Source organism: Medicago truncatula, chromosome 4 (genome assembly GCF_003473485.1).
Source record: "Medicago truncatula cultivar Jemalong A17 chromosome 4, MtrunA17r5.0-ANR, whole genome shotgun sequence".
In the NCBI taxonomy this organism is placed as follows: domain Eukaryota; kingdom Viridiplantae; phylum Streptophyta; class Magnoliopsida; order Fabales; family Fabaceae; genus Medicago; species Medicago truncatula.
Window position 1 is genome coordinate 31,572,982 of NC_053045.1, and position 27,357 is coordinate 31,600,338.

The 27,357-nt window shown below is 32.6% G+C and overlaps 3 protein-coding genes across 3 annotated transcripts; all 3 read right to left on the reverse strand.

The window, feature by feature from the left end:
* Window positions 1-792: 792 nt before the first annotated feature.
* Window positions 793-1,499, reverse strand: LOC11417443 (probable histone H2A.3). Its single transcript, XM_003606596.4, has one exon. The coding sequence runs from the start codon at window positions 1,408-1,410 to the stop codon at window positions 964-966; it is 447 nt and encodes a 148-aa protein (XP_003606644.3). The 5' UTR covers window positions 1,411-1,499; the 3' UTR covers window positions 793-963.
* Window positions 1,500-24,106: 22,607 nt separating this feature from the next.
* On the reverse strand, window positions 24,107-24,463 carry LOC11407627 (histone H2A). The gene has a single exon (XM_039832747.1). The coding sequence runs from the start codon at window positions 24,446-24,448 to the stop codon at window positions 24,107-24,109; it is 342 nt and encodes a 113-aa protein (XP_039688681.1). The 5' UTR covers window positions 24,449-24,463.
* Window positions 24,464-25,344: 881 nt separating this feature from the next.
* Window positions 25,345-25,966, reverse strand: LOC11419991 (probable histone H2A.2). Its single transcript, XM_003606586.4, has one exon. It carries the CDS (start codon window positions 25,885-25,887, stop codon window positions 25,450-25,452), a length of 438 nt encoding a protein of 145 aa, XP_003606634.2. The 5' UTR covers window positions 25,888-25,966; the 3' UTR covers window positions 25,345-25,449.
* Window positions 25,967-27,357: the final 1,391 nt, after the last annotated feature.

The following is a 27,357-nucleotide window of genomic DNA, read 5'->3' on the forward strand; positions in this document are numbered from 1 at the left end:
CCATATGCATCCATAATCAACCCCGTTAAGCCACCATTGCTAAGGGACAATCGCAAAGAACATGCGATGTTGTTTTGATAGTAATTATACACTTGTGACAGTTTGCAGTTCACAGATACATGATCTGCAATCTGCTATTAGTAAAGAGTTTATCGTGTTTGAGCAACCACGCAAACTTATTCCCTTTGGGGCATTAAAATTACACACTCGCACCCAATAGCTGGAAACAGGTTTAATTAAACCACCACATAACTGTTTACAAGCTTGACTGCTTGAGCAACTGAGAAATCTCCAAAACTCACACCAGGCTATGCAGAAACATCACCACCCTTGCAAATCATTCACAAGTTCTGCAACTTTTATGAATTCGCATAACAATAGTTATAATAATATCATGATCAATCACACTTTTAATCCCTCATCCAACCAACAATGCTCCCAAATAATCCAATTTGCCAAGCTACTTAAGATTATACACCATAATTACACCAATTTTTTCCCTAAACTAGAATCATTCAATTTTGCTAAACCCTCATCTAATAACAAACTTTCCTCTAGAGATTCTACAAAGAGCATTATCACCAGTTTTTTATCATATTGGTGACAATTTGTTTTCAACAGAATGTTACACGGAACAATAATTCTCCACAATACCCGCATATCTCCACTTCACTCCACAATTCCCTAAACTAACGAACAAGTAACAATTAGCCAATGAGCTTTTAAAGTATAAATCTCATTTACTAAATTACTATCATAATATTAAAATCTTGAAATGCAATAAGATTCGAGTTTATAATATTGAAATTGAATAATTTTCATTGATAGATAAAAGTCCTAAAGGAGAAATGCAATAAGATGGAGTTACATTATATGAAAGCACTAAAACCGATTTATATCACATAAAGTAACCCTAGTCTTAGATATAAACACAATCATCTAAAGATTGAAAACAGATCAGATCTAAGCCTTCTTTGGAGACTTTCCAGCCTTCTTTGGCTCCTTAGGAGCAGTTTTTTCAGTCTTCTTAGGCAAGAGGATGGGGTTAATGTTTGGAAGAACACCACCATGAGCAATGGTAACACCATTAAGCAATTTACCAAGTTCTTCATCATTCCTAACAGCCAACAACACATGCCTTGGAATGATTCTATTCTTCTTGTTATCACGTGCTGCATTTCCAGCCAACTCAAGAACCTCAGCAGCGAGATATTCAAGAACTGCTGCTAGGTATACTGGAGCACCTGTGCCTACACGCTGAGCGTATCTTCCTTTCTTCAAGTATCTACCGATTCTTCCAACCGGAAATTGAAGACCAGCTCTGATGGATCTTGTCACCGACTTCTTCCTTGGTCCTCCTCCCTTCCTTCCTCCTGCTCCCTTCTTTGTTGTCTTGGTGCTTGCCTCCATTTCAAACTGAGAAAAATTTTGAGAGAAAAAGAAAATTTGAATGCGGAGAAGAAGGAATGTTTTGGTTTGAGAAATTGAAGAATGAATTCAGAGTGTTGCAATGTGATTTATATAGGAAAGAGTTTTCGTGTTTCTATTGGCTAATGAGGTCCGTCGCGGATCGGTGACGTGGAATTGTTTTATCCGTTACATGGACTGAGAGATAGACGATCAGGATCGTGTTTTGACTCAAGTATGACGCGGATCGATGAGCTGGATAAAACGTATCTGAAGACGATGTGGAAGAGATGCATTCTCTTCTCCCTCTCTATTTTTCATTGCGCACACAAATAAAAATCAGGACTATAATTTTGATTTTTGTTTTTAGTTAAAAAAAAAGTCATTATCTGTATATATTTCTTTTTGCTTTTTTTTTTTTTTTTTTATTGTGTTAACGCAGGTAAATTATGAATAATATTTTATGTAAAACTTTGATTTTGATTAAAATTATAAATATAGGTATTTATGACTTTTAAATTGTAACAAACTCAACAAATCATATTTATCATTTTCAATGACAAATATAATATAAATTCTTGTGTACAAGATTGAAGGGGGTATTTTGGTAATTAACATTCAAAAGAAATTTTAATCAACAATACCCAAACAATATTTCTATGGTGGAGTTTAGCAAGGGAATGGAGAGTTGTTTTCCACCATGAGAAAGTTTTTTTCAACCATTAGATTAAAGAGGAGTATTAATTTTATCATGGATTGCCTACACCATATTTTTTCCTTTATCTTTTACACTTTTTTTTGTTCAGATCTGGAATTTTTTTCTTTGATAATCCGGTAATCATACTCTTGCGCTCTATCAATTTCAACATTGATTTCATTATGTTTATATGTTTTTTCTATTGCTCTATTACGTATAAGGCAAAAAAAACTCAAGATCTGGAATATTCTCATACAATAGGGTCACCAATATTCTCATGGACATGAACATTCTTGTTCATATTCTCAAAGGGTAGTTGAATTTCTATTGCTGCATTTTCATTTCTTCTCCTTCTTCTTCTTTTTGTGGTACTTGAAACCTTTGTTTCATTGTTGTTTGTGATGTTTTGAACTACATAGTTATGTGTTTCTAATGAAGTTTTGCACATGATTGTAGTAACATTGTTGCGTGTTAATAAACAAAATGATCCAAATGATGATGATGAAGCTAGTTTGGATTTTGATGGGATTCTATCACAGAAGAAGCAAGTTGATGATCCAAATGATGGTTAAGTATATAAGCATGGAAAGAAAAAAAATATAGATCTGAACAAAAAAAATGTAAAAGACAAAGGAAAAAATATGGTGTAGGCAGTCCATGATAAAATTAATACTCATTCTTAATCTAATGGTTGAAAAAAACTTTCCCATGGTGGGAAACAACTCTCCATTCCCATACTAAATGCCACCTATTTCTATACATGAATCACTTTTGCAATACATGTATCACAACATTGTAAGAATTGAAATCGTTAAAAAAAAATATTTATATAATTTTCCATTAACTAATTGTCTAAGTGTATAGATTAAACTCATGCAAATGAGAAAACACAAAAATAGAGTATGGGGTCATTCACTATTTAGTCTAGTAACATACACAATTGCGACTATAATCATCCAAGAGCTGATTATTGAAAGAAGCACAAAAGATGCTAGAACAGAGATTCGATTTGGTCCTCATAATTTAATAGCATCCCAAAATAATCGTTGAAAAAAATATCTAAATTAGTCTCTGATATTTTCATATCAGAATAAATTAGTCCATGTGATTTTAACTAATTATAATAGAGAGAATAATCTATATTCACAATCACATGGAAAGAATGTGTTTGGTCAAAGCAATTGTGTCTCACACGCCATATGTTAGCAATAAGCTCTAGAGAACGAGTCAGGTTTAAACATCCTCCAATGAGTTATCATCCGGTAAAACACGTAAATAACATATGTAATGAAAATACAAGAGTCTTTGAATCAACAATCTATCGACTCACACTCTGGAAACAAAGTGAAAGCATAAACAAAGAACACAACAATATATATAAATCATCATCTCGTACAAAGATCTTCAATAAATCAAGATCGACAATTGAAGAAACATAACAATCATCTGCAGATTGGCCCTTAGTAAAATAAAACGTAATTTTTTTTGTGTAGCTAAATTTTATTAAAAAAAATTAGAATCAGAAGAACTTCTAAACATGAAAGGAATTAAAAAAAATTAAGTGAAAGAGGTGAAATTTATCTAACGGCGTTGTTTGGATTTGTCACTCCTCTGTTGTGGAAAAGGGTAAAACGAATGGTTTATGCGAAGAAAAAAATGATTGTTGTGATTCTTTCAATGAAATAGCTTTCCAAATTGACTGATTAAGTGATTATACAAATTAGAGGTGGTTTGATAGGATCCGATTTATGTACAAAAAGGAGAACTAGAGTCTAGAAAAAAACTCAAACGTATACTAAAGAAAGAAAAGTATATAACATATATATATTTAAGTAGGGGGTGGGTATTAGATTTAATTTTTCGTTAGAGGCCCGTAGTATTTCGAGGTCCAGCCTAGTTGAGCACCTTGCATCCTCAAGGTCGGGCCTGATCATCTTGTACGAATTTAAGAAAATAAAGCAAGATCAACAACCCATATTGAAAGAAACGTCTAATATATGAGCATTTAACAGAACAACTGCAAAATCAATCAACCGTATGGCATTAACACAAGACATAGAGATTGATCAACTAAAGTTGAAATGTTTAATCTCCATCGAGTATAATTAATACAAAAAATCATGAGAAGACAACTTTCACATGTCCCTTTGGTGTGTTTAGTTATAGGAGAATTCCCTTCAACAAGGGTAATAATCCTAAAACTTTCGAGAGATGTATGCAAGTAATCTTCAAAAATTTAGTTAAAAATGAATCTAGAATTTCATGGATGATTTCTCAGTGTTTGAGGAATCCTTTGATGGTTGTTTGAAAAACATAGAAATTGTACTAAAATGGTGAGTTGAAACAAATTTTGTTCTCAACCGGGAAAAATGTCACTTCATGGTGGCAAAAGGTATTGTTCTACGACACAAGATTTCTTCCAAAGGCATTGAAGTGGATAATTATATATACTACTAGAAAAGCCTATTAGACCTATCAGGCCGATCCATATATGTGTAATTATATATATTACGTTATATAATACACGTGTATTAGCCTCTACAAAATACATTATATAATACACGCGTATTAACCTCTACAAAATGGATGTGCTAGCTCTACAAAATTTTATTGGATATACATGCAATATATATGTTAATAAAGTGGGGGAAATGGATGTACATGCTTTACAAAATTTTATTTACCATTTAGCCTTTAAAAAAATATATATGTTTATTAGCCTTTTTATAATAGGTCAAATGTTATATTTAAAATTGTTAGCACATTATTTCAAAAAAAAAAAAAAATGTTAGTACAAATTAGGCTTTTAGATAGGCTAATAGGTCAGGTTTGACTTTTAAAAAGGCAAAGTGAGGTTTAAAATAAAGCCTTTGACATGCTAATAGATCAGACTTAGACTTTAGTTTTTTCAACTAGGCCTGACCTATTTAAACAAAGTCCGTCTTGGCCCGGCCAATTCTCACCCTTAATACTCATAAACCAGTCAATGTACACCATACAAACATTTTAGAAGTCATATACTCATAACCGATTCAACCATTTTAATACACAAAAAGGATTGATTACTTCATTTTTAAATTATAATAATCAACACAACACAAACCTAAGACCAATTTGGGTTGGTATGATGGTGTTAGATTGCAAGCTTGAATTATACTCCTCTCAATGTCTCAGATTTGATTATCTCCATCCATAAATTTTGACATTAGTTTGGTCATTAAACTACAGGTAGAAATACTAATAGTGTAGCAGTGTATAACTTACAATGCAAGTAATATGTGTTTTTACAATGCAAGTAATCTAACTTGAATTAAAAACTAGCATCCTCCCTTAATTCAAGTTCTCTAGCTTCACCATTCCAATCATGCATCTTAACTTGACAAATCTGTCAATCTTTTCATCTTTTGTAAGCACATCAGATAGTTGTTCCTCAATGGGACAATGTATGACCTTAAGCATTTATTTATTCACTTGTTCTCTGATAAAGTGAAATATTGCCTCTATGTGTTTACTTCTGACATGCAACACTTGGTTTTTAGCTAAATCTATAGCATATTGTTATCAACGAGCAACGCAGTAAGCTTGCAAACTTCTATCTTCAGTTCTCTTAACACATAATCCAACCATATTGTTTGACATGCAGCTAAGCAACCTACTTTATACTCATATTCACCGGTTGAAATAGTAACCACCGGATGTTTCTTAGCACCCATGATATTGGAACATCAAGGAACTTAAACAAGTATCCGGAAAGTGCTTTTCTATCTTGCTAATCTCCACACCAATATGCGTCATAATAAGCAATTAGGTTCATAGTAGCTCGACTGGAATTTGCAGGAAAAAATATGCCATAATCTAGAGTTCCCTTGATGCATCTCATCATTGTTTTAGCTGCAAGCAAGTGAGAGCTTCTAGGTTCACTCATGAACCTGCTGATTATACCAACATCATAGACTATATATGGCCTGCTATAACAATGACAAGTGTGAATTATCATAAATATCAAGGGCATATTTTCAATGTTATTTTGTGTAAGAAATTATTATATTTAAAATTGATGATACCATATTAAATATGTATGGCAATATGAAAGTAATTGATCCTTTCAAAAAAATGATCTTGATATTGTAAATAATTCAGGTTATCAGGTATGTTTTATATTATTACAAGTTGATAAGTGTTCATGGAGGAAAGTGATAAAAAATATTAGTGATTTTTTGTTCATTATTTATTTTCTATTGTGATATTTATTTGAATTTATTATGGAATGTATTTACACATTAAACTTAAATTTAACACATAATTTATGATGCATGTATTAGTTATTTGATAAATAAGTTGAAAATATTTGTGTTATATTTGATTTTATATTGAGTACATGACTTATCAAAATAACTAATAGCATTATGATATAAATATTGGTTATGACAAATCTTCATGATCAGGTTTGTTCTTTCTATATATAATTGATTGTCAACGGTGGATATTCAACCCGCACTTTAATAGTATCAACTCTTGGGTTCAATGGAGAAAGTACAATACCTAAATTATTAAGTCTTGTGACATGGTCGGTATCACTGGTGTCAATGATCCAAGGAATATGAATAAAATACTTGAATTATCATGATGTCGAGTAGACGACTCAATAACATTGGACCGATATTGTGGTTTATAACCCGGAGGAAAGTCGTGCTTGAAATAACAATGCTTAATAGTGCGACCAAGTCTAGAATAGAAAGTGCATTATTTTTTATGACCGTGACTTCCTGCATGAGATCTGCCACAACCTCACGGGTAAAAAATGTCTCTACCATATGTAGGTATTTCTTTTACATTATACAAGACTGTAGGCTAAAAGGATGAAGTACTGGCCAAATGATCTTTTTGCTTAATAATAAGGGAGAAAATCTCACAAATTGAAGGCAAAGGTTTCATGAGCAAGATTTGAGATCTGGCTATGCTATAATCAACATATAACCCTTTCAGAAAACGGATGACATACTCAATCTCGCATTGGTTGCGCATAATTCTAAAGGCATCACAATTGCATCTAACATTGCAAGATTGGATAGGGATTGAACGCAAATTCTCTAAATTTTCACAAACAATTTTTGTGTCGGTGAAAAACTCATTAACATATCATTCTCCTTGTTTCATGGAGTGAATTTCTTGAAGGAGATCAAAAAGTTTGAAATGAGTAAATTTGGTAAATTGGTGACACAGGTTGTCCCACAAAACTTTAGCATTGTCAATGTACACGACACTCTGTGGAGAAAGTGTGCGAGTAATCCATGACACGACCATGCTATTACAACACTCTAGATAATTAAATATGGGGTCGTCTTCCTTTCGTGCAAGTAAATTGCCATTTATGAACTTGATCTTGTTCTTTGATATGAGGAACATTTCATATTGCGGCTCCATGAATGGTAATTTGTGTTATTTAATTAAGGTGAAACCAAAACTTGGCCTATATTTCAGCAGGATGAAGATAACATGGAGATTGAGTAAAATCATTGACAGGTTGGTTTCAAAGTGGAGAAGTCAGAATGAATCAGTGATGATTTCACATCATATTCAGCAGAAGAATTATCCATGTCATCGAGACTTTAGGGTCAACGACGAGAGAATAAAAAAAATCGGGAAAACCAGAATATGTTCTAATACCATATTTGAAATGTAAAAGTATTCTCTTTGGGAAAATTGCTTGAGAAGAAATTACAGAGAGTGGTCAAAATTAACTCTGTAATAAAACTATTAATGGCAAATCTACTCGAATAAAAACTATTAACTTGCTAATAAAAACTAAGTTGACCTCTAATTTTATAGGTGTGAGTTAATCTCCTAACAAACTTTGACACCAGACAATCCTGGTTGGGGCATTCATTTTTCATCTATATATAAAACGAGAATCATACATTAATTAAATCCATTTTCTTCTACAATAAAGCTTATTATTACTTTCTCTTGCATACAAAAATGTCCAAAGTCATGACCTTAGCGCTGCTCATGCTCCTAGTTGATACTCTTCCTACCATGGCGCTTTCTGAAGAGGTTAAGAATCTTCCCACCACTTACTCTCCAACCCATGTTCACCTGACATTGCCTTCCACTCGTAGAAGCATGCAAGGGGTCTTCAATGTTGTTAGTGAAGGTGCAGATAGGATTGGTGAAACTGCAAAAGATGTTGGAAATATCGCGAATCAAGGACAAGATGTTGTAGATGCCGCTGAGAAAATTTCTCATGCCATCTCGTCTTACATTCCTTCCAGTTATATTATAATAGTTATACTAGTTAATGTACTTTATGTATGAGGAGGATAATTTGATTTGTTGATGTGGGTCTAGTGGAAATGAAGATGCAATGTTAAGTGTTCATTTTCTTGGATTGTTTGTTTATATGGGATGGCTCCAAAGAAAACTATTAAATCAGGGGTTGTTAAATTATCATAACACCCATTTAAGTTTTTAACTATATTAACTATTTCTTTACTGACTTATTTCTAAACACTCAATTAGGGGCTGGAAAACATACATATATGATGGGAGTATAAACCAACCCTCTCCTCTCATTTTGTCTAAAAAACTCTCCTCTCAAAAAATAAACAAATTATCCCTCTTGAATGATAAACTTGTAAAAAAAAACTCAATTATCAACAAATTTAATATTTCTATCAACTTTCTTAATTAATTATATTTTTAAGTTAGCTAATTATTTTAAAAGGTTAATTTATATGTAATGACGGTGTAAATCTATTTTGCACATGTATCCAGTTAAATAACACCCTAGTGCCACTTTTTTTAGTCAATTTCATAAAACATCTCCATAAATATGTACTTGGTATTATTTTATTTGATTCATGTGTAAAGTAGTTCTATATTGCCACTATATATAAATTAATTTTTTTTAGATCTTTTTTAAGAAATAAAAAATATGATGTGAATATAGTTTATCCAAAACACACACATTATATATACCAGCGAAAAGACGCCCACGTTTCCGCTCTTTTTACTGCGCTAAAATTTGAAAATTATAAACTATGTTTTTTTTTTTTTTTTTTTTTTATGAAATTTTAATTTTGATTAAAACTAAAAATATAAATGTTTGTTGCTTTCTATAGTTATAACAAACCAGATTAAACATGATTATCTATTTCAATAACATCAACTACAATCTTTATTATAGAAAAAATTGTTTAAGGGTATAATTGAGATAATAAAAAAGTAAGTATAAATATACTCATTTAGCTTGTTACACTTTTTAAATGATGAAGAAAAAAAATCAGACATATGTATATCCATATCGTGTTTGTTATATATAGTACCTGTAAGTCCAAGATGTTGCAAGCATTAGTAGATGAATTACTATTGATCATTAATTAGTAATCAACAATTTAAAAATGCATCAAACATTAAAATTAAAATTAACTTTTTCAAAAAAGTCAGTTTCATGACTGCACTGTAGAAGCTCCCTTGTAATATTTAAATTTATTCTTATCTATTTATGACATGTGTTATTTGTATTGAAAATTGAGGGCATTTTTTGAAAGAAAAATTCAGCCCAAAAGTGTTGAAATGGGTAGTTTTCTCTATTTTTGGAAAGAAAAAGTTAGTCAAAAAATGCTAAAAGGGGTAGTTTTCTTTATATGTAGTATAGAAAAATTAAACATGATTATCTATTTCAATGACGCCAACAACATCTTTATTATAGAAAAAGTTGTTTAAGAGTATAATTGGGATAATAAAAAAGTAAATATAAATATACTCATTTAGTTTGTTACACTTTTTAAATGATGAAGAAGAAAAAGAATCAGACATATGTATATCAATATCGTGTTTGTTACATTTTTTTAATATTTAAATTTATTCATATCTATTTGTTACATGTGTTTGTATTGAAAATTGAAGGCATTTTTTGAAGAAAAAAAAGTCTGCCCAAAAGTGTTGAAAGTAGTAGTTTTCTTTATAGGCTTAATTGCACTTTTGCCCCCTATTTTTTTGTCAATTGTGCAATTCTGCACCCCATCTTTTTAAATGAACAATTTTGCACCCTCTCTTTTGCCCCCTTTCGATTTGATGACCCCTCATATGTTTCAGTGTTGATATGTCTCATTTTGATGACGTGTCTTCAATTAATGAAGTCCATGTGTGTAAATCGAATTTTAAAAAAATAAAAAATTAAATAAATTATTTAAAAGAAAGGGAGTCACGTGACCCTTCAAATCAGAATCCCTAGTTTCCCACCACAACCCCCAAATCAGAATCCCTAATTCTCTAAGACTTCTCATCTTCTCCCATAGCTTCTCATCGCAAATCTCAATCTGCTCTTCTGCACCCAAACGAAACCATAATCATCTAAACCATTTCAACCCGTTTTCATTTCTCTAAACGAAACCAGAAACTTTTGTTCGCAAAATATATTTTCCCAGCATCTTCACCCTCCTATCTACGAAGTCCAATAGTGTGAACTATGCGTGAGCTAGCTACAAATTTCTTCTTTAAGGTTGCAAAGAAGTAAAGGTATTTTCCATGATATGAATGGAAAGCTCCAAACTCTTCCCAAATCTCCCATGGATTCTTTGTGGTACTGAACAAATTGTATTCAAGAAATGTGACATGATTTCTTATTGGAAGAAGAGTTGAGGACCATTGTTTCAAAATAAGAAATCTGGTGAAATAAAATTTTAGAATCGTAAAAGCCATGGGAGAAAATCAGATGTCATAGATAATTAGGGATTTCTGATTTGGGGGTGCGGTGGGAAATTTGTGAGGGTTAATGAGAAAGGGCACACGTGACCTCTGCCCTTGAAACTAATTATTTAAATATTTTTATTAAAAAAAATCAATTTACACACATGGACTTCATTAATTGAAGATACCTCATTAAAATGGGACACATCAGCACTGAAATACATAAGGGGCCATCAAATCAGAAAGGGGCAAAAAAGAGGGTGCAAAATCGCTCACTTAAAAAGAAAGGATGCACAATCGCACAATTGACAAAAGATAAGAGGCAGAAGTGCAATTAAGCATTCTTTATATATAGTATGTGTGTGTGTACTGAAGATGTATCAAAATCTCTTCATCTCTTTCCATGTTCTCTTTCAAAATAGCTTTCCTGCTACCTCTCCAAAACTCCATGGAATACAATACATCCTCCTTTAACGAAGCTTTTAAACCGTCAATTTAAAAAGCAAACAATTTTTGTCAATATTTGACTGATCCGTGCAAATTCAAGGACGAATTTGATGATTTACTCGTTCTTATACTTTTTAAAAACAAAAATTGTTGGATACCAACAATATTAAGCAAACAAAACTAACCCCAGAAACCCCGAAGAATAGAATGAGATTAAGCTTGTGAAAAAAAAATGTGGAAACTGATTTAACCTAAAAAACCCATAAAAAAATAGAACAAAATTAAAACCTAGAAGAACATAATGAGATTCAACCAGTTCTAGAGTTAAAGAAATAAAGGGTCTTTAATTAATCAAAAGTTTTATAGTTATTTTGTAAGATAACTATTATTATGTTTGCGGGTATCCCAGCTTGTTGGGAGAAATTGCAGGGAAGAACCAAGAAGTAGGAATGCGTAATCATGTGTGAGAGAGAGAGAGAACGAGAGGAGAAAATGGTAATCATGAAGGAGGCACATAGAAAAAATAAAGAAAATAAACAGGAACGTGAATGTGTGGAGAAAATGCCATTGAGGGAGATGAAGATTAAGGGATAGAGTGTGACTCAATTTGTAGTGACTAATTAAATGCTAACCGTTGATGTGTATCTGATGGTTATTAATGATTCCTCTCATCTCTCACATTAACTTCTTCACTCATTTGATATATTCTCTACGTGTGTGTATCTATATATCTTACTATTTTATTTTGACAAAATTTGTGACAATGTTACTGCATATGTGTTCCACGAATTTCTATTATTGGCATGACCATATATTAGTGTATGATGATTGGTTTTGAATAGTGAACGAAAGAGGGAGGCACCCAAGCCTACCCCCTCCCTGCATCTGCCCCTAAGGTGATGTGAAGGATGTATGTGGATGTTATGGCCTAAACCCCTAAAAAGGAACGAACCTAAAGTTAGGCCACCCTAACTTGTTCTTAAAGTAAACTTCTTGCAAATTACTAGGAATGGTGTGCCAGACAGTGAAAGCAGTTAAGGAAAGACCAATGTTAACTAAACCATCTGCACAATGGCTGTAACGCCCTAGCTATTTATTTAATTATTTTACTATGTAGAGTATATATATATTATTATATATGATGTTTGGTGATTTATGCGGAGTATGTATATGCATATATTGTCATATATGTGATTTTTGGGTGATTTATGTAGTATATTATTTTATTATATGGTTTATTTAATAATAATTAGAATAAGTATGAAATAATAATTATTTTGGTGTTTGGGGAATTAATAGAATTTATTTGAAATTAAAAGGAATTAAGTGTAATAATGGGGAGTTGAGAAGGCAGTTAAGATAGAAAGTTAGAGTCAGAAACACTTTTACGTGAAACTGACAGTTTTTGGGAGAAAGGAGGGAAGAGCAAGAGAGAACCAAGAGTTGATCATTGCTGTGCATTTCTTCTTCAATTTCTAAGGTAAGGGTGAGGTTTACTTCAATAGTGTAGACTTTAAATTCTGATTTTGAGTTTAACAGGTTTTGGTGAAAATTGGGGATTTTGGGTTTTATGTTGAAATTGTGGATTTTGGAGTTGTGAGTGTAAATTTGATGTTAGAAATAGGTTCTAAGTACATACAGAAAGTTAATTTGTATCTGTAAACTGATTTGGGGAGTGATTGGAAGAAAAATGGGATTTTGGGGAAAAACCAGTTTTCTGCCCGTACTGATGTTCATCGCTCGCCTCGCGAGCATTCATGTCTCGCCTCGCGAGTGAACAACATCATCACTCGCCTCGCGAGCAGTCCAACTCGCCATGGCGAGTAACCCATAATAAAACTTGATTTTTGAAAAGTTGTTATAAGATGTTTTGGGGATGGTTTAAGGTACCTAGATGATAATAAAGAGGAATGGTGAAAGTTTTAGGTTAAAAAGATGAATAGGGAGCTTAGAATTGGAGTTTGAGTGAGAAAATGTCACTTTTTCCCGAGAGTACCTGATTTTCACTCGCCTCGAGTTCGCCTTGAACTCGCCATGGCGAGCTAGTGTTTTTGTGAACTCGCCATGGCGAGCAGATGTGCTCGCGAGGCGAGTTGCACAGTTCCTGAGTGCTAACTTGCTTGTATGATTAGTAGTGGTTTGAGGTTGTTGGATTTGAGCATAGTTATATTTAATTGTGCATTATTATAGATTGATGAATTGCTGGTTGTTGTTATTGCTGATGGCTATGATGTATGATTTATTTATTGAACCACACATGTTGTATTAATTGGAGTCACATGGAGTTGCATTGCATGGTCAGTTGTATGTAGATATACACAAGTAGGTCCATTGCATATGCATAAAACAGCGGTGAGGGCTTCGGTCCTGGAGTACTAGTTGCTCAACAGCGGTGAGGGCTTCGGTCCTGATGAATGCTTTAACCATTCAAAAGCGGTGAGGGCTTCGGTCCTGATTGGTACCACATGCATATTGCATTTCATTAAGAAGTCTAAGATGGTGTCTTAGCAGCGGTCATGTCATTTGCATGAGTCTTGGTTGTTGTTTTCAGTTATTATCTGATGGATGATGTTGGTGTTGAATATGTGTTTATAAATGTATATATATATTCATTGTGATTATGGTGTATTGTTGATGTTGTTGTTGCTTGTGACTTATACATATATATGTTTACAAGATTTTGTGTTGTTGATTAGGGTGTTAGATTCAATTGATGATTTTAATATCTATATTTATTGTTGTGAATCTCACCCCTTCTACTTGAAAATGTTGCCCTTCCTATGGGTAACTTGCAGGTGATCCTGAGTAGTAGGTGGTGGCTCAAGAGTCGTGTTTAGGGCTCTGATACGTGGGATGGGAATTATTATATTATATTATTGTTGTTTTCCTTTCCATGTATCGAATTTTGGAACTTGTTGATGTGGCCCTTTGTTGGTCGACTTATTGTTGTTTAGGCTTAACGCCAAGATGTTATTGGAGACTTAAACCGTTGTTGTTGTTATTGAAATGCAAAACTTTCCGCTGCATGATTTTGAAGTTATGAATGATGTTGAATTAAATAGTTTTATTTTCTATTTAAGAATTTTGAAATGACGTGTAGCATGCCCGTTTGTGGAATTACTCTGATGTATATATGCTGAGTTATTGTTTTTGGGTAACGGGGTGTTACAATGGCTACCCTCTTTGAAAACATGAGATACAATGAAATTCATAGAACTTAGCATGTTCCTTAAATTACAAGGCACCTGAGAGTTTTTGTTTAGAACATGTACCGCCATTGCATAATCAAGCTCAAGCCAAAGATGATGCCAATCCTTTTGATGAGTAATCTCAATTGCTCTCAAAGCTCCACATAATTCAGCCTGAAAAGCATTACCTTCTAAGTTTTCAGCAAAGCACAAGATCATGTCAATTAAGAATTTGTATCGATAATCTTGAAAATTGATCCGTAGTATATTAGTAAGATTGACAACCCAAAATTCTTTCTCCGTTCTTGGCAGTACTAATTGCTTATTTCTTAATTATCGTTAATGAAATTTAAGCATGAAACCTAGGATTTTCTAATTCTCCCCTTTGGGAACGCCACAATTTTAACTAGGTTGACTTGTAGAATATGTTGCCACAATGTTAATGGAGTTTAGAAACTAGTTTCTTAAATCATCAGTAGACACCACATAACTATTGTTTTACTAAGTTAATTCCAACAAATACGGAATGGGGGATTCAAGGATTCCCTAATCGCCGTTAAATCTCTGAATCACAAACCTTACCACAATTTTTGGAGAAAGTGTGTGAGTAATCCACGACACGATCATGCTATTATAATGCTCCCAATAATCAAATGTGGGGTCGTCCTTCTATTGCAGGTAACTTACCATTGATGAACTTGGTCTTTTTCTTAGGTATGAGCGCACATTTCATGTTACGACACCATGAATGTTAATAGGTTTTTTCTAGATTACCTTTGAAGAATGGTGGGTAATTTACCCACCAACCAATGAAAATGAGCAATTTGTTGGTGGGGTCAAGATAGTTCATGGATACCACTTAAAAATGTGTTTATGTGGCTAATGTGTATTGGTTGGGGTAAATTACTCACCATTCTTCCATGGGTACCCTAGTTGTCACCATGTTAATTTGTTTTATTCAGTTGAGGTGAAATCAAATCAGAGCCTAGATTTTCAGTAGGATGAAGATAATTAGGAGATTGAGTAAAATCATTGATATGTTGGTTTCGAAGCGGAGAAGCAGGAAACGACGATGATTCTACATCAAATTTAGAAGAAGAAGAATCATCATGGAGTCAAGAATTTAGTTCAACGGTGATAGAATAAAGAAAAATTGGGAAAAATACATAATATGTTCTAATACCATATTAGAAATGTAAAAATATTCTCATTGAGAAAATTACTTGAGAAGAAATTACAGATGGTGGTCAAAATTAACTATGTAATACAACTATTAATGGTCTAATTAACTATAATAAAAACTAAGGTTCGTCTAACATGTGCAATATTGCATGTGCAATATTGCATATATTATATAGCAACTAAATGTAGTAACTTTTTATTGAAAAACAACAATAATTTATTAAAAGGCAACATATTTATATAAAATGAACAAGTTTCAAAACAAAGTTACTATTTTAAAATTCTCAACATGTGCAAATTTGCACATAATAGAAAAACCCTAAAAACTATATTAACTTGCTAATAAAAACAAAGTTGACTTCTAATTTTATAGATGTGAGTTAATCTAACAAACTTTGACAGCAGAGAATCATGGTTGGCGTCCATTCATTTTTCTTCTATATATAAAGCAAGAATTAGACATTCATTACTCACATCCATTTTTCTTCAATAATAAAGCTTATTTTTACTTTCTCTTGCATAAGAAAAATGTCAAAAGTCATGGCCTTAGCATTACTCATGCTCCTAGTTGAGACAATTCCCACTACGGTGCTTTCTAAAGAGGTTGAGACTCTTCCCACGACTTACTCTTCTACCCATCTTCACCTGACATTGCCTTCCACTCGTAGAAGCGTAGAAGGGGTCCTAGGCGCTGTTGAGGAAGGTGCAAATAAGGTTGAGCAAGGTGCAAATAATGTTGGGGCAGCTGCAGAAGATATCGGAGAAATCGCAAAACAAGATGTCGTAGATGTTGCTGGGAAAGTTTCCCATGCCACCTCTTTTTACATTCCTTCCAGTTATATTATAACAGTTATACTGGTTTATGTAGTTTATGTATAAGGATAATAAATTTGGATAATGAACAATTTTCCATTGTAATGGGTTTGGTTATATCTCTTTTGGTCATATCTCCTTATTCCCATGTCAAAGACATGTTCTTTTTTGGGAGTTTTTTTTTTTTTTTTCCATAAAAAATTCATGGTGAGAAACCTCTTTTAATTCTTCAAGCAGTTGGTCTCTTAAACGAATGGAGAATTTTTCTTTGGGAAAGATAAGATCAATAGTAAGAACCCCTTAAATATTCTTACAATCAACGGTCTCAAAGGAACCCGTTTAATTTTTAGAGTTTTTTTTTCTTCATTAAAGATTTATGAGTCTTTGGTTTTTTCTTCACAAAAAATTAATGGGTCTGTTAAATTAATCAAGAAGAACGAAGAGGCATGATGAACTGGGAAAATGAAATTGACTGGACTACATAAACCAACTCACTGCTCTAAAAAAAAAAAACCAATCATCTTTCTTGAATGATAAACTTATAAAAATAAACTCAAATATCAGTAAATTTAATATTCCTACCAACTTTTTTGATTAATTATTTTTAGAGTTAAATAAGTTTTTGATCCTTGTAAATGTAATAAATTTTGTTTTTAGTCCCCATAAAAAAAATTACATGTTTTGGTATCTATAAAAAAATTCAGCACATAATTTTAATTTTTGTTAAATTAAAATTTGTTTGATTATGCATAAATTTTTGAATGATTTTATACATACATGTTAAGAACATCATAGGAATTAGTAAAAATAAAATTTTGATTACAAAAAATAAAAAGAAAGACAGTATTGATAATAAGAATTAGAAAACAACTCAGAGGATAAAACATAAGCAAAATCAAATTTTGATTACAAAATTGAAAACAATGATCAAAAGGCTGATTTATACAATCTAATATGCTCATTTTAAGGGGAAGAATAAAAACAGCTTTTTAAACATACAAATCTTCACCATTGCATAAAAATAACCAAAGAATATATTTCAAAAATAGAAAATCACAAACCTGCGAAGAGTTTCGTTAATCTGAAAGATTTCAAGCAAGCTTTGTTAACCTAATAACAACAAAATTGAAAATGAATGAAACAATTTCAACGAAAAGTAGAGCAAATAAAGAGAAGAAGAAGAAGATTAATCGTGAACCTATAGAAATCATAGAGAGAGAGAGAGAGAAATCGAGATAGTGAGAGAGTTGAGAAAGAGAGTGTTTTGCTCAGGGGTATAATAGTAATTTCATCCCAAAATTAATGAGATGTCCGAGCCCACTGTAACCAAGACTTACCTTCAACACCCAAAAAAACAACAACTACTAAAACCCCACTTCACCACCTAAATCAAACTCCATCATAAAACGACCACTGAAACAACGAAATCCATAAACCCTCTTCCCTCTCGCTGCTCACCCAAAATTACACTCCTCTAAATCAAATAACCCCTTCTCATCACCTTAGCTGAGGCACACCTGAAAGGGTCCTATTCCAACACGTAGGCGTCCACCACACCACTACAACCACCACACACTACCACGCAAAAACTAGTCACATAGTGTGGGAAACGAGTAAATTAAAATGCTTTCAGACTTCTCACTTCATCTGAATAGAAAGTTAAAGTGAAGATTTTCAAATTGTACATAGTGTTATATAGCTAACTACTCTAACCAACTGTAAAAAAAATATATCACTACTGAATTAACAACATATTGCAACTGATAAAATCTTTAGTAAATAATGTAGTGAAGTCATGATATTGAATTTTAGAACATAACATGATAGTATTCCATTTTGTTTGTCTGCTAAACACTAACTCTGTCATTTGCATGTAAATGAACCAGTAATGATTCCACATGTGGTACATTTATATGCCAAATCAATTTTTTGTTGATGTGTTAATGCTTGAAAAGTTTAACGGTTAAATTTAAGTTGGTTTTGACACCAACATTTTGTGATGTCATGCACCAGGAATCCCAAATCAGAAACCAACTTAACATGACATGCTTGACCCCGGTAGAAGACCTACGTTCTCACCTTTGCGGTTTATAGACAAGGGTCTTGTTAACCGGTGCCATAGGATATTGGTTAAGGAATTTATGAATATAAATTTTATTTTGGAAATATAAGGTGTTACTTTTAACCAAATAATTATTTCATCATTTTTTTGTGAAAACTTCCTTGTTTCTAAAGACTTTGCATTCCCCTATAAACAAATATCTCTTAGAACAATACTGATCATCGTATATATTATTCTGGCATGATCAAAAGAATCAGTACTTCATTGCTCTGCACATAAAAAATTAAGTGACATTAGCAATAGTATGGTTATAAAAATTGCACAATTAATATAGGGTAACTGCAATATTATTCAGCATATGTACTAATGGGGAAATATGAAATAGTTACTGAACTATCTTCTAAACCCTGGTTTATAGGAATAAGTTTATCATTTATATTAGTACTATCCAGCTTATAGAAATTAGGAAAAATATCTCCTAGAGTGCTTTAAGTTTAATGTTTATAATACGTTAATTTTTAAGTTTTTTTTTTTTGTTAAATTGTTCATTTAAGTTTTTTTTGTTATAAATTGATCTTTTAAGTCATAATATATACACGATTATCCATTTTTCAGTCAACTTTGTTAAAAAGTATTTATAGATCATTTAACATTGAGATGGTAAATCCAAAAATGTTTGACATCAAACATGATTACTTACGCATATTTTCTTCCTTTGTTTTTGAATTCAATCTTAATTTTACATTCATACTATCAACAACATTATAAATCAAATAATCTATTAATTTTATTTCAATCAAGGTTGAATAATAATATTAACTCTAGTTTTGAGAGCAATGAATTTAAATTTATCAACTTAACATTGAACGTCCAAATAAATATTTGTCAACTGAGTTTGACGAAAATAGAATAATAGTATAGATATTTTTTTGACTTAAATGATCAATTTCTAACACCAAAAAATGTAAATGTAAATGACAAACTTATTATAAACATCAAACTTAATGATGAGAAACCATACTTTATCTAAAAATTATTATGCAAGGGCAATGCATTTAGAAATAATAAAGTGTATCATATCACATGAACGAAAAAAGAGCAAGTGGGATTTTAGACCCTACATGGATGTCCACCGGTAATCAACTTGGCTGCATTTTTGTTTGTTCATGAGATTTGATATCTGTTACTTGCTCTGTTACTTCCTAGTGTGCTGCAACGACCAGGTATAAAGTAACACCCCTGAGTGAACTTTCAAAGAAGTTGCACACGGTTCATCGAGGATAAAGTAAAACAGCTTAGAAAAACAATCAATTATAATAAAAAATAGTACAATAATATTCGTATTTTAATTTGATAATGTGTTTACCCACACTTCTATCATCATGTTGCTTTAGAGATTTACTTCTTTTTATCAATTTCCTCCACTATTTTCATGATAAGCAAGAGAGAGAATTGAAATACAAATAAAAAAAAAGCAAAATAATTTTGGTTATTTTTCCACCGCCTGTACGTTTTTGCCACGTCAACTACGACAAATCAACAAAGTGAAAATGGGTACGGTTTGGTACGTACGATACGAGTATCGCGTATCGTACGCGTATCCGGTACGGGTACTTTTCCATGTTTAGAGTATCCATGCTTAAACTACCGTAAAAAAATAATACAACTGAACCTACACCTTGAAATCAAATTCCTTTTGAGACAGCTCACGTGAGGTTGTAATGCAGTTGTGTATGAGTTGTAATTGGCTGTGATAGAATGACATCATCCTTATCCATTTGTAGCTTTACCATAATGTTCTCAAGAACATTCTTTCTTTGTAAAACAATTTTGTTCTTCTTTCTTTAAGGCACGTGCTTTTCCAATTCCTTTTTAAATGCAAAGGCATTTATGTAATCATAAGATATTCTTTCCATTTATGTCATATTAACAAAGTAATTCACTTCGTCTCCATTTACTCCGAATTTTAAAAAATTGTAAAAATCAATCATTAGTCATCTGAAACATTCAAAACTACAAATTAAACAATAAGTTATGCGAAAAATGATATAAATGAGTTTTTCATAAATGTTTCCTATGAGATTTTAAATGTATCCTATGAGTTTTCTTTTTCTAAACGTCGGTTTATATAAAATTTAGCGTGAAACCTTTTTTCGATATGGTTTATTCTCATGTTATGAGGCTCGACATTGGCTCTCGGTGTTAAAAAAAGTCGATTTGAAGCGATTCCTCCAAAATTCATTATTGTTTAATTTGTGGTTTTGTATGTTTCAGATGTCTAATGGTTGATTTTTAGAATTTTTTAAAATTCGGGCTAAATTGAGGTCAAGTGAATTACCTTGTTATTCCATAAACACACCTGGCGCATTCGTAAACCGAAAGGCATCACTTTATACTCATAATGTCCATAACGTGTTCTAAAAGTTGTCTTATGCATATCTTCATCTTTCACTTTAATCTGGTGATAACCCAATCTCAAATCAATCTTGGTAAACACACATGCACCCACTAACTGATCCATCAAGTCATCAATTCTCGGAAGTGGATACATATTCTTTATCGTTACTTTGTTCAACTATCGATAGTCAATACACAATCTCATACTACCATCTTTCTTCTTAATTAGCAATATCGGCGCTCCTCAAGGTGAAACATTTGGTCTTACAAACTTTTTATCAAGCAAATCTTCTAACTGTTTCTTCAATTCAGCCAACTCAGAAGCTGACATACGGTAATAAGTACAAAGTATCTTCTTCTGGTAAGACATAGAGAATATTTTGCTTCTTGATTTTGTACCAAAAAGTCCATTTATGTCCTTTTGCTTATTTGCTTTGATAAGGACGTTTTTAACTTGTCTTTTGAGCAAAGAACTTTCTTTCTTATGTTAAGAACATTCTCATGAAACATTTCTCACAAAATTCATCAGTAGATAATAAGTTAAAAAAACAAGTATTAAATGTTTGTAATCTTTAAAACATCAAATAAGGATTTTGTCATCAACAGTTTTGCCCCCCTATTTTGCCTCATTCTGGATTTTACCCCCCTATTTTCAAATTCGGAATTCCAGCCCCCGTATTTTACATTTTTCAGGATTTTACCCTCCCAACTAGATTTAAACATAATTATGTTGATGCGGCAGTATTGATGTGAATTTTAAAATATCATCTTAGTATCCTCCTAATTAATTTTATTTGAATGAAATATTATTTTATTATTTATTTTCTTAATGAATTTTTTTTAATAATTTAAAAAAAAACTAAAAAAAATGCAGGAAATATAGAACAAAAATTCATAAAACTAGAAGAAATAACACTTACTTAAATTGAAATGGGTGTCAAAATTGCCTTCATAAAATTACCCCCAAATTCGGGTAGCATTTGGGTAACATAGAGTTGGGTGACATTGGTGACATTGACCAATCACAATGTCACAATGCTTGTGAAAGAGAGAGAAACACAAGCATTGTGGCATTGTGATTGGCCAATGTCACCAATGTCACCCAACTCTATGTCACCCAAATATTTTCCCCCAAATTCATAATGAAAAGTAAAGAAAATTGTATTTTTTAGAGGAGGACACGCATCATTCACTTCAAAACACGCATCCTTAGAACTATTTAGGCCAGGTCCACACATCCTTCACATCACCTTAGGGACGGATGCAGGGACAAACATGCATGGACTTGGCCCCCTCCCTCTTTCATTCACTATTCAAAACCAATCATCACATATTAATATATGGTCATACCAATAATATAATTAGTGTCCCACAAATGCAATGCAATACTTGGGCCCCTCCCTCTTTCATTCACTACTGGAGCTAATTATTAAGAGTAGTGATATATGTACAATCATTTGGAATAATTTTGAAGACAATTATCATTTTTTTTTTTATTGGTACAAAACAATAGAGAGAAAAAGGAAGAAGGAGAAAAAAAATATATTATGAGTATGAAAAAGAAAGTTATTAAAAAGTTGTTTTACAAATATCATTTTTATATTTTTTTATCAATAAAAAGAGATTAAAAAAAAATTATCACCAAAGTATCACTGGTCTATCACATGAAAGGAAAAAGAGCATCTGGGTTGCAGGTTTTAGACTATGACATATGTCCACTACACAAGTAGTCAAGTCAGGGACCCACCCACCCCCACACAACTTTGTTGCACTTTGATGTACGAAAACGCGTCAATAATGTGTATGAAAATTGAAAGGAAGTAGTCCCCAGCCCCACACTCTGCTGCTGAACTTTCAAAGAAGTTGCACATAACATAGTTTATCAAGAGTAAAGTAGAGAAATGTGTTCTATAAAGCAAAGGTTAAGACATTAGTCTCATCAATTTTTCTTCTACAATAAAACTTATTTTTACTTTCTCTTGCATATCAAAATGTCCAAAGCCATGACCTTAGTGTTGCTCCTCCTCCTAGTTTTGTCTCTTTTCACTACGGTGCTTTCTGAAGAGGTTGAGACTCTTCCCGCCACTTACTCTCCTACCCATATTCACATGACATTGCCTTCCACCGGTAGACGCATGCTAGGGTTCGCCGGCGTTTTTGAGGAGGGTGTTGGAGCAACTGTAGAAAAGCATGGTGAAGAAATCGTAAAACACGCAAAAGATGCTGTAGACGTTGCTCAGGAAGTTTCCTCTTCTTACAATCCTACCAGTTCTTACCCTCTTGCCAGTTATATTATAACAGTTATAATGGTTTATGTACTTTATGCATGAGAATAATTTTATTTGTTGATATCATTGTAGTGGATGGATCGTGGATTGGTGTATCAAATTGCCAACACTAGATTTTCTGCTGAATAATGGCAAATTTGTTAAGTTTAGTTAGATTTTATTACAGTTTGTTAAGTCTGTTGTCAATAAGTTTGTCGCTCTCTTGTAATATGTGGTCCTATATGTGCTAGTAAGCTATTGTAATAAAATTAGATTTGTCATGTTCATGGTAGTATCTGAAATCTTTGTTGCACAACTTTGAATTCATAAAATGTCTTTATTGTTGAAGCTACTTTACTTCGATTGCTTTTTCTTATCTCCATTGTATCATTTTTATTATGGCTTCAAAAATGTAATGAAGATTGTTATTCTATGGCATGAGATCGTTGCAACACCTGTGTCATCGATTAATAGTTCAGTGAACCCTAAAATTCCCCAAAGTACATTGTAGATGGATACTGTTGTTGAAATACAGCAATTAACATCCATAATTTTCTGCAATGATAACATTCAAAGTCTCAAAAAAAAAAATTGTGGACTATGGTAAAAGAAGCAGGACGATTTTAGTAGAATTGCAACAAGAATATGGCAGATTTATTAGCTATTTACCGCAATCTTGGAATTACATTGCAGTTTAAAAATTATGGTAAAGTTCTGTATAGAGTCAATATTCTGATCTTTTAAACTCAGGTTGGTCGAAACAGGTCTCAGGTTATTTTAAAAATATACTAGTGCAAACCTAACAATTGGCCAATGAACACTTCTAATAACGAAATTATAGAATAGAAAGATTTTTTAAGTCAAGTATCATTAAATCCACCAAACTCAAACAAAAAGATCTCATTACTGATTCAAAAGCAACAAAAATAAAATACTATAAAATATCTAACTTTTCCTAAAGATCCAAGCCCTTCTTTGGAGACTTTCCAACTTTTTTGGGAGACTTAGGTTCCTTAGCAGAAGCAGCTTTTTCGGCCTTCTTAGTTAAAAGAATACCACCATGAGCAATTGTAACACCTACAAGTAGTTTCCCAAGTTCTTCATCATTCATAACAGCAAACAACAAATGCCTTGGAATAATTCTATTCTTCTTGTTATCACGAGCTGCATTTCCAGCCAACTCAAGAACTTCAGCAGCAAGATATTCAAGAACTGCTGCCAGGTATACTGGAGCACCGGTTCCGACACGCTGAGCATATATACCCTTCTTCGAATTAGTTTTTCGCTCTTGTAACATGTAGAACTATATGTGCTAGTATCAGTCGCTCTGTAATCTTTGTTGCACAAATTTGAATTCATAAATTGTCTTTATTGTTGAACTACTCTACTTCGATTGCTTTCTCATATCTCCAATCCCCAATTTTTTACCTAGTTTACGACTCAATTGAATCAATTTTATATCTTTTTCATTATGGCTTCAAAACGCTCGTCTAGCAGCTTGAACCATGGAGGATCCACCAACAGCAAGGTTATTAGAATCTTCGGAAAGTTCTATACCAAGTCAGTATTCTGGTTATATACAAAACGTTCAGAGCAACAGTCTAGGTACTGTAATTGCTTCTCTCCCCTTAAACCGGAGCAATTTATCATTCTTGATCGCGATGCATTATGTTCCAAGAACAAAATCCACTTTATTAATGGCAGTTTGCCAAGACCATCTAATGAAGATCATGACTCCAAGACTGTTGCAACACCATGGTTATGTCATGGATTAATAGTTCAGTGAACGCTAAAATTGACTGAAGCATGTTCTAGATGGATGCTGTTACTGAAATTCCCCAATGATTTGGTCACTGAACTACAGAGTATTCTAAAACACTGCAGCACTAAAAAAAAAAATCACTGGCCTAGGCTAAAAAAATAGAGCTTATTAGCAAACTTCTAACAAAGGATATGGCATACATTTTAACTATTTACCACAACGTAAGCTTGGGATTGAACTGCATTTTTGAAAATTGTGGTCAAGTTACATACAGAGCCATTGTTCTGATTTTTCAAACTCAGGTTGGTTCAAAGTTCAAACAGGTCTCAAGCTATTTATCAAAAATGTAAACAACTGAGCAATGAACTTTTAATGCGTAAATCTCTTCTATTAAATTCCTATCATAATATTAGAATATAAACTTAAAGAAATTGTAGAATAGAAACAATTTTGAAGTCCAATCTCATTAAATCCATCATATTCATAGACATAAAGTAGAGAAATACTAATTAAATTATCTAATTGTTCCTAGAGATCTAAGCCTTCTTTGGAGACTTTCCAGCTTTTTTGGGAGACTTAGGTTCCTTAGAAACAGCCTTTTCAGTCTTCTTAGGCAAAAGGATTGGGTTGATGTTTGGAAGAACACCACCATGAGCAATGGTAACACCATTAAGCAATTTACCAAGTTCTTCATCATTCCTAACAGCCAACAACACATGCCTTGGAATGATTCTATTCTTCTTGTTATCACGTGCTGCATTTCCAGCCAACTCAAGAACCTCAGCAGCGAGATATTCAAGAACTGCTGCTAGGTATACTGGAGCACCTGTGCCTACACGCTGAGCGTATCTTCCTTTCTTCAAGTATCTACCGATTCTTCCCACTGGAAATTGAAGACCGGCTCTGATTGATCTTGTCACCGACTTCTTCCTTGGTTCTCCTCCCTTCCTTCCACCGGCTCCTTTCTTGTCCATTTTGAACTGAGATTTTGAGAGAAAGAAATTTGAATGCGAAGAAGGTTTGAATTGAGAATTTGATGAATGAATTTTTGGGACGATGCGGTGGGATTAATATATGAGAAGGTTCTCACGTTTCTATTGGCTGGTGAGATTTGTTGCGGATCGATGACGTGGAATTGTTTTAATCCGTTAATTACATGGCATCGAGATATGAAGATGGACGGGGAGGATCGTGATTTGAAAAAACAATGATGCGGATCGATGAGCTGGACTTGTGATTAACATATAAGACGTTTTTCTCGTGTTTCTATTGGCTGATTAGGTTCCTTGCGGATCGGTGACGTGGACTTGTTTTATGCGGTGTGATTAACATATGAGATTTCGGATGCACATTTTCCCTTTTTTTTTTTTTTTTCCCTGTTCACTCTTAATAAATAACTATGCATTGTGCCAAACAAAATAAAATAAATTGCCATGCAAAAAATAGATTAATGAAGAAAATATAAATAATATGAAAATAAGTATATATATTGGTAATTACACGTTCAAAATCAATATTAATCAACATCATCCAAACAATATTTTTATACAAAAATCACTTTTGCAGTACATTTAAACAAACATTTTAAGAATTAGAATAGTTCAAAAAAACTAATTATTGATGTCACGATAATAAAAAAGTTAAAAGTCCCCATGAACTTAGCTTATTTGGTAAGGGATAATGCACAATATGTGCAGGGGTTGGGGTTCGAACCCCGAACACCCCACTTATTCATTTTAAGGTGGATTTTTCAAAATCACTAGACTATTTGACCAAAAAAAAATTAAAAAATAATCGTTCATTAATCGATTGTTTAAGTGTGTACACTTTTTTTTTTTAAGAGAAATTGTGTACACTCAATTCGTGTAAATAAGAAAACCCGAGAAATATAGTCCAAGTATTTTTGAAATAGGTATGGTCTATGTTTTTGGAATGGCATTTATTTTTTCAAATTAGCAATTAGAAATCACATTGAGCTAGAATCTTAGTTTTCAAGCTTCTTCATTTTCACGGTGGGCACGCTTTGAGCCGTGTGTTTGGCTGCTCCACCGCCAAATCAAACACTCACATAGTCTAAGTTATTGACCATCGATTATAGTTAGGGATGTTCAAAACTGAACCAAATAAAAAGAAAAATCGCAAACCGAATCAATCCAAACCAAAATCGCAAAAAACTGCATTTGATTTGGATGTATTCGGATCATTTTTTTACTCAACCGCATGGTTTGGTTCAGTTTGCAGTTTTGATTTTACCAACCGAACCAAACCAAATCAAATCGCAATATAAGAAAAACATTAATTAAATACATATCATCTAGACCAATACTCATTGAGATTCAATGAAACTTTAATAAAATGAAATATTATTTTGTTATGTTAAGTTTCTTCTTTGTTTTATCTATCAAAAATGTATTTATGTGCTACTTGAACTCTTAGAAAATTAT